Source organism: Ranitomeya imitator, chromosome 1, assembly GCF_032444005.1.
Source record: "Ranitomeya imitator isolate aRanImi1 chromosome 1, aRanImi1.pri, whole genome shotgun sequence".
NCBI lineage: Eukaryota > Metazoa > Chordata > Amphibia > Anura > Dendrobatidae > Ranitomeya > Ranitomeya imitator.
The window spans coordinates 459,569,998-459,578,959 of record NC_091282.1 but is presented as its reverse complement, the minus strand read 5'-3'; the positions used below and the strand labels follow the sequence as shown (position 1 = coordinate 459,578,959).

The following is an 8,962-nucleotide window of genomic DNA, read 5'->3' as shown; positions in this document are numbered from 1 at the left end:
TGAAATTTTAACAATATATGTACATTGTATAAATATAAAAATATTTATAAAAGTATATAAAAGTAAATATAAAAGTATATAAAAGTTTATTATGAATTTGTGACATGGCAAAATATACAGTATTATACACAAATTTGCTTTCCCCAACATCCCAAAAAATTTCAACATTGCGATATGGAAAGGGATAATCCCCCTCTCCTCAAATTTGGGGATCTTAAAAGTACATTTCATGGAAATAAAACTTTCAATTTCCAGTACGACACCTTTGCTCAACTGTTTTTTGCTTTTGGCTCATCGCATTTCAAAATTTTGATATTCAGCTCGAAAATGATTTTGAGATATTATGTCCTGAGATGTCTATATGTGTCCTTGAATAACCACTCAGTGATTGTTATGTGATTTGCAGACAGTGAAGGTTTCACAATACAACGTTGAACTTGATTTATTAGGAATCACAGTTATTGATGAAATTTGAGGTAAGGTAACGGTGGATGCATCCTTAATTTTGTGAATGTTTTCTTCACCTCCCGGTTGTTCAGACTGTAAATGATTGGATTTAGTAAGGGAGCGATAATTACATAAAATATAGAGACGTATTTCCCTTGGTTTGACATCCTCTCCTGTGACGGTCCAAGATAAGTGACCATACCTGTTCCAAAGTACATGGCTACAACAGTCAAATGAGAGGTACAAGTAGAGAAAGCCTTCACTCTTCCTGCAGAATGGATCTTTAACACCGAGATAATAATACAGACATAAGATATAACAATAAACGTGAAAGGGAGGAGAATAGTAATGAAACTCAACAAAAAGATCGCAAACTCCTTGCTGTAATTTTTATGACATGATAAGTGTAATACAGCCAGAGATTCACACATGAAGTGGTTAATCTGGTTAGGATTACATAAGGTCACCGGCATAAGTAACGATGGGAGGATGATGAGCAACAAACTGAATATCCAAATTAGAGCAATAAGTCTATGGCACATGCTCCACTTCATGAGAACACGGTAGTGGAGAGGTAGACATATGGCCAGGCATCGGTCATAGGCCATGAGGACAAGAAGCAAACACTCTGTGGTCCCCATGAGTAGCAGGATGTTGACTTGGATGAGACAAGCCACCAAGGATATTGTCCGGTGAGTAGACAGCAGGTCCATCAACATTTTGGGTACAGCAGAAGATGAGTTGCATAAGTCTATGAAGGAGAGTTTACTGATGAAGAAGTACATGGGGGTGTGCAGTTGAGGGTTGATAATGATAATGTGTATAATAAGACTGTTTCCAATGACCGTCGTCACATAAACGAGAAGAAACAACACAAACAAGAACAAGTTTATGGTGAAGTTTGTGGAGAAACCCAACAAGACGAAGTCAATTGCCAGGGTCTTGTTCTCCATGTTGTCTTGGGAAAGTAAGGTCAATGAACAGAGATGTGAACTTTGCCTCTGTTCACATCACATTTGAGCTCTTTCTTCGTGAACCTCATGTCATCAGTTTCTCCACTCCCAAAAAAATGCTCAGCCACCACAAATAATGGTGCAGCAAAGTCTTAAAGAAAATTAGGAGTCATAAGAGGCCAACAATTGTAATATTAACTGTGGTCGTTATTCTCATCGCTTAACTTTCGAATGTAATGTCTAACAATCAGTATTTATTTTAGGAAAGAAAAATAATTTATTTTCAAAATGTTTCCTCGGGCAAGAATATTCTTGTTCTGGTTAACGAAAAAAACAAATGAATAAAATAAAAAAATCCAAGCTGAATAAGAACAGATGATATAAAACTTAAGAAAAGAAAATAAAGAAAATATAAAAACAAAATACAATTTCGAAAAACAAAGTTTTAAGATCCATAATTCTATTTAAGAGCTTGATAAACTTAAAAGAAAAATATAAACCTTATTGCTGACTTCTTAACTTTATATTTTACAATTTTTTGTGAGGTTTCTAGAAAGTAAAAATACAATTATTAAAACATTAAAGATAAATATAGTTTCCTTTTCTACTTTATCTCATTTTAGTTTTAAAAGAAGGAGAACTGGACAGAATCTCATTGCATCTAAACCACTTACGATTATCTGAGAATAGATAATTAATCCCAATACCTTCTTAAAGTTATATCATGGTTATTATTTTTACCAGCCATTTATACATACATTAAACACATATATATATATATTTATTTTTTTCAGAAGAAGAACATTAATTTGTGTAATTAAAGCAACTGGGGATTCTCTATTAAACAAATTATAAAAGCAAAATTACAAACTAAAAATAATGTACAAATTATTCAATTTTACAATCATAAATTCTCTGAGGTGGATGAAGGAAACACGACGAGCGTTAACTCCTTGTATAAAGTCTTTGACAGGGAGAAATGACTTTAACATCATTTGGTTGACTTACCATGAGTTATAAAATATTATAAAATGCTTAGTAATATTTTTTTTCATAAACTCATATTATTTTCTGAATTTTTAATTTAAAAAAATCCATAAGTAAAATAAAGAAGTATTACACTTGGGTTTTAGATAGGATAATTAATGCGATATCCCTTCCCAGACCTATTGATGCCATCAGAACCTGAAAAAAAACAACTGACTTATAATTGGGTTCATCAGATTCCATTAAGGCATCTTTCATGTTAATGGTCAAAATAACCCTGTATGCAAAATCATAAGAGCTTACAATCTATAGGGGAGTGGTTCCTGCTTGTCCATAAGAGCTGACACTCTACAGAAGAGAGGACCCCACTGACCATAAGAGCTTACACCATAGAGGAGAGAAGACTCTGCCCATAAGAGATTGCACTTTTTCAGGAGCGAGGACCCTGCCCATAAGAGCTGACAGTCTACAGGTGAGAGAGGACCCCACTGATAATAAGAGCTTACACTCTACAGGAGAGAGAGGACCCCACTGACCATAAGAGCTTACACTCTACAGGAGGGAGAGAGGACCCCACTGACCATAAGAGCTTACACTCTACAGGAGAGAGAGGACCCCACTGACCATAAGAGCTTACACTCTACAGGAGAGAGAGGACCCCACTGACCATAAGAGCTTACACTCTACAGGAGAGAGAGGACCCCACTGACCATAAGAGCTTACACTCTACAGGAGAGAGAGGACCCCACTGATCATAAGAGCTTACACTCTACAGGAGAGAGAGGACCCCACTGATCATAAGAGCTTACACTCTACAGGGGAGAGAGGACCTCACTGACCATAAGAACTTACACTCTACAGGAGAGAGAGGACCCCACTGACCATAAGAGCTTATACTCTACAGGAGAGAGAGGACCCCACTGACCATAAGAGCTTACACTCTACAGGAGAGAGAGGACCCCACTGACCATAAGAGCTTACACTCTACAGGGGAGAGAGGACCTCACTGACCATAAGAACTTACACTCTACAGGAGAGAGAGGACCCCACTGACCATATGAGCTTACACTCTACAGGAGAGTGGACCCCACTGACCATAAGAACTTACACTCTACAGGAGAGAGAGGACCCCACTGACCATAAGAGCTTACACTCTACAGGAGAGAGAGGACCCCACTGACCATAAGAGCTTACACTCTACAGGAGAGAGAGGACCCCACTGACCATAAGAGCTTACACTCTACAGGAGAGAGAGGACCCCACTGATCATAAGAGCTTACACTCTACAGGAGAGAGAGGACCCCACTGATCATAAGAGCTTACACTCTACAGGGGAGAGAGGACCTCACTGACCATAAGAACTTACACTCTACAGGAGAGAGAGGACCCCACTGACCATAAGAGCTTATACTCTACAGGGGAGAGAGGACCTCACTGACCATAAGAACTTACACTCTACAGGAGAGAGAGGACCCCACTGACCATATGAGCTTACACTCTACAGGAGAGTGGACCCCACTGACCATAAGAACTTACACTCTACAGGAGAGAGAGAGGACCCCACTGACCATAAGAGCTTACACTCTACAGGAGAGAGAGGACCCCACTGACCATAAGAGCTTACACTCTACAGGAGAGAGAGGACCCCACTGACCATAAGAACTTACACTCTACAGGAGAGAGGACCCCACTGACCATAAGAGCTTACACTCTACAGGAGAGAGGACCCCACTGACCATAAGAGCTTACACTCTACAGGAGAGAGAGGACCCCACTGACCATAAGAACTTACACTCTACAGGAGAGAGAGGACCCCACTGACCATAAGAACTTACACTCTACAGGAGAGAGGACCCCATTGACCATAAGAGCTTACACTCTACAGGAGAGAGAGGACCCCACTGACCATAAGAGCTTACACTCTACAGGAGAGAGGACCCCACTGACCATAAGAGCTTACACTCTACAGGAGAGAGAGGACCCCACTGACCATAAGAGCTTACACTCTACAGGAGAGAGAGGACCCCACTGACCATAAGAACTTACACTCTACAGGAGAGAGGACCCCATTGACCATAAGAGCTTACACTCTACAGGAGTAAAGCGTGTTTCCAGCGTTTTTCAGTATTTTCCACCAATTGACTTGAATGGATTGTGAAAAAGGGCAGCAAATACGCAGGATGACTTTTCTTGCAGCGTATTTGCTGCAGAAAAGTCAAGGACAGACGGATGTGACCTCACACTCGGTTCTGCTACCTCTAGATGGCAGCCTGTCATCCAGCAGAGCGGACCCGAACCTCATTCACTTGAATTGGGGGCCCAAAAATGCAGTGTTTGACATGCTGTCATGTGCATGACAGCGTGGCAAACACCGCTTCTGATCGATGGGGAAATCATCCCTGCCGGTCAGAGAGCCATGGTTACCACGCTGTCAGAAGACAGCAGGAGCGCCCAGCTGTGGTCGAAGGTATAAACTTTACCTCTGATCACTGATGTCAGCTAATGGGACTACTAATCCCATCATCTGACACCTATAGCCTCTAATTACAGTGAGAGCCAGAGCGGCGAGTGGGAGTTTTCATGTGCCACTCCTGCGCTAGAAATAAATAATTTAAAAAAAAACTTGGCATGGGTTGTCCCCTATTTTTGACAACCAGCCAGACAAAACTCACAACTGGGGGCTGAAACCCACAGCTGTCAGCTTCAGCAAGGCTAGTTATCAAGAATAGAGTGGTCCTCACGCTTTTTAAAAAAATTATTTAAATAAATATTTTTTTTTTAAATGGCATCGAGTCCCCCCCATTTTTGACAACCAGCTTTGCTAAAGCTCACAGCTGGGGGCTGGTATTCTCAGGCTGGTAATGGGCCATTGATATAGCCCCCCCAGCCTAAGAATAACAGCCACAGCTGCCCAGAAAAGGTGCATCTATTAGATGCACCAATTCTGGCACTTTGCCCATCTCTTAACCCCTCATTATCCCACATTATATTATAATGAGGGGTGAATGTGCAGCGCCCCAGAGACCTTGTCGTTGCAGTAGTGTCGCTCTGCCACTAAGGGGAGTGATGGTACGTCTGATGGCACTAAAGGAGTTTATCTCACCAGGTATCACAAGCACACACTACACTTCACACTCCGGCCACTAGGGGGCGCAAAAGGTTCTATTTATTAGGCCACTCCTCACACTGGTAAAACTAGGGGTTGGATAGGAAGTTAGTCAGAAGCTGACTGGAAACAGGAACACATGGGCTACCTGCACAGAGAACAAGTCTGTAAGAACATGTTCACACACCACCAAGAAACCTGAAGACACAAAAGAGAATGGTAAAACCAAAAACACTCAGTTTGAAAAAATGTTTGCAGTAATCCGCAAGTGCTAGTAAAAGATGTAAATAACAGGGTATTTGGTTGATACGTTTTTTGCAAAAAATGTATACTAAGCTGCTCTACCAATCTTCACGGTATACCCATATCAGAGCAGTCCTAACTGGGTTGGATTCAGGCAACATCCCGTGGCAGGGGGTGTTGCAGGGTGAAGACACAGGGGGGGCCCTGTCAGGCGTGGGAACCTGGCAGGTACCTAGCGACCAGAACAGAACGTTACGGAACCGCACCTGCACTACGCGCGGCAGTATCCTAAGAAAGATACACGAAGCGAAGGATATTGTGGACAGTGAGAAACGAGATCAAGCACAAAGGAGAGCCAGTAGGAGTCGTGCCCGGAGAACGGCAACATCCTACTGAGGCGCGTAGCTCGGAACACCGAGGAAGTGACTGACTTTATGCCTTTCTTCAAATACCGCAGGACAGTTAATTATAGGTTGGCTGTCTACCTTACATCACCTAAGCAGACATAGGGGGCAACCATGGAGAGGTGCATCTCTAGGGTCCCGGAAGAGCTCCGAGCCTTCCCGTCAAACGGGTGCGTCCTAGCAATAACAAACCTGGGGGACGGATAATAGAAAGAACTAGAAAGAACTGGAACAAACGAGAATAGAAGTTGTGAGGACTATCCCAAATGCTCAGCAGGGAAGCACTACAACACACAGGCGCTAGTGGTAGGCAACGATTTCCACCTGCAAAGTGAACTCTGGATGTGCCTTCGGACCGGCCGGTCTCAGATAGCCCTGTTAACTGTTCTCTGGATTGAGGATCCTGAAGTCACCAGTAAAGAGGTAAAGAGATTGCAACCCTGTGTCCTCGTTATTGTCTGCACCTCACACCATCACCACCTACACTGTGGGAAGCCCTGGGGACACACTTCACCTGTGGGAAGGTATACCATCTAGCTGCCTTCACATCTCCCCAGTGGACCCCAAGCAGCGTCGGTCACCCTGACCGAATACCACAGGTGGCGTCACAAAACCTTGACAGACTCATATCACCTTTCATTGGACGCTCCTTAGCAGGGTCACAGACCGGGTCCCACCACCGTGACATCCCCAGGACTGAGCCAGCAGAGGGCCGATACCGAGTAATCCGCGGCCCTGCGTCTGGGGGCGCTCCAATTTGGCGTCACGAACAGGATCTCCTTAAGCCTGAGAAGCAGGTCATGTGTGCCTTGGAACTGTGTTTGAATTGTGCTTGAACCGTGATTTATTGCATAGACTGTGTATTGCTAACTGCTGCCAAGATTCCCGCCAAAACTGCCGCCATTGCCGCGCCACGATGAGCGCAGGAGGAGAACAATGAGAGCGTGCCATGGGAGGAGATCGCGAAAGCGGCGCCAAAAGTAGCGACCGCCCCCTCCGACTACGGCTGCAGGATGACGAGTTCAGGAATGCAGGAGCTCACACCCCAGAAAATGGCGGAGCCTAGTGTGTGTGCCACCACAGATCAAGGAGCAGAGCTGACGACCAGCGGGTACCTGAATGACGAAGAAGTGACCCACGATTACTGTAACCCAGCGGAGCAAAACCAGGGCTTGCCGCCACAGGAGGATCCAGACTTCTTGGAGTGGCCGGAGGAGGCATCGAACCCCCCGACTCCAGGCGTGGGGTCGGCGACGGCGAAGAAATGGAAGTCGGAGCTGTGCCAAAAGGTCGCACAGGGAGAGCCGTGGTCAGAGCCGCAGCAGATTCCAGTGTCCTCATCAGTGGAGCCGATCGACATCGGTGGAACCACATCAGACACAGGTACCAAAAGCGACCCTGCCCCACCGACCGATCCAGCTCCAGCGACTGCTCCCCATCCCATCCATGACCGGTCTTCCGCTGCCGAGATTGGGGTAGCAGCCCTTTATGCCCTGAAGGGGATACTGCCCCCGCTACCGATATATATGGGCGAACCATTAGACATGAGTCATGAGGGGGTGATCTTTGAATGGGATGCGCCAAGGATCCAACCAGACGGGTCCAGACAGGAGGGCTCCTACATTGTTGGGCTCACCTGGGAGCAGTACAGACAATGCTTAGTGTCACAATGGGAAGACCGAGAAAAGACAAAACAGATTGTCCAAAAAGTACCGAAATCTAAGACTAAACGTGGCAAAAAGGATCCGGTGAGACGAGGGACAGTGTTAGCCTTTCACCCGAGGTGGGGTTGGGGCTTCATACTGGAGCCGGGACTGCCGACCGAAATCTTTGTTGCCAACTATAACGTGGACACTCAGTTCCGTGGCGGGGCCCCTAATCGAAGCTTGTGCAGGGGGACCATGTGACCTACACCCGCCACCGGGGTGAGCAAGGATGGAATGCCAGGAATGTCCAACGATACGAGCCTACTGTGGCGCCCTCTACTGCCGCGAAGGAGATTAACGACAGTAACCCCCTGGTCCTTGAACTAGCGGGTTCTAGCATCACTATCACCATGTGCATTGTTTCTCCTGCTGAATATGCTACAAAAGTTGACATTCATATCAAACCCCCTAATGACTTGACCACACCGGAGAGACAAATCCACGATGGTAATACAGCATCAGATGAGAGTCCGGAAACAGACTTTCCCCGGTCAGGGAGTGTTCGCTACCAACTGGTGCCTTGCAACTTACCGTCGCGAGAATAAACCTCGGAAACCTGAAACTGTAAATAGTTAATTGTTTATCTTCCTGCTGTTTTACTGCTAATACTCGTCTAGGGTTAACTCTTAAAGGGATCCCTTTGTTTACTCGGGATCCCAATTGTTTTATTGTTGCACAAGTTCATCACTGTTTAAAAGACTGCCGAATCATGGACGGTGAATGATTTACAAACCGTTGTGTAAATAGTTTGCACCTTTTTAACCCCTTCCCGACCCATGACGCCACGTAGGCGTCATGAAAGTCGGTGCCAATCCGACCCATGACGCCTATGTGGCGTCATGGAAAGATCGCGTCCCTGCAGATCGGGTGAAAGGGTTAACTCCCATTTCACCCGATCTGCAGGGACAGGGGGAGTGGTAGTTTAGCCCAGGGGGGGGTGGCTTCACCCCCCCCCGCCGTGGCTACGATCGCTCTGATTGGCTGTTGAAAGTGAAACTGCCAATCAGAGCGATTTGTAATATTTCACCTATTATAACTTGTGAAATATTACAATCCAGCCATGGCCGATGCTGCAATATCATCGGCCATGGCTGGAAACACTAATGTGCCCCCACC

At 45.3% G+C, this 8,962-nt stretch overlaps 1 protein-coding gene across 1 annotated transcript; it reads right to left on the bottom strand.

Moving 5' to 3' along the window:
• Positions 1-458: 458 nt before the first annotated feature.
• On the bottom strand, positions 459-1,400 carry LOC138672187 (olfactory receptor 2B6-like). The gene has a single exon (XM_069760212.1). It carries the CDS (start codon positions 1,398-1,400, stop codon positions 459-461), a length of 942 nt encoding a protein of 313 aa, XP_069616313.1.
• Between the last annotated feature and the right edge of the window lie 7,562 nt (positions 1,401-8,962).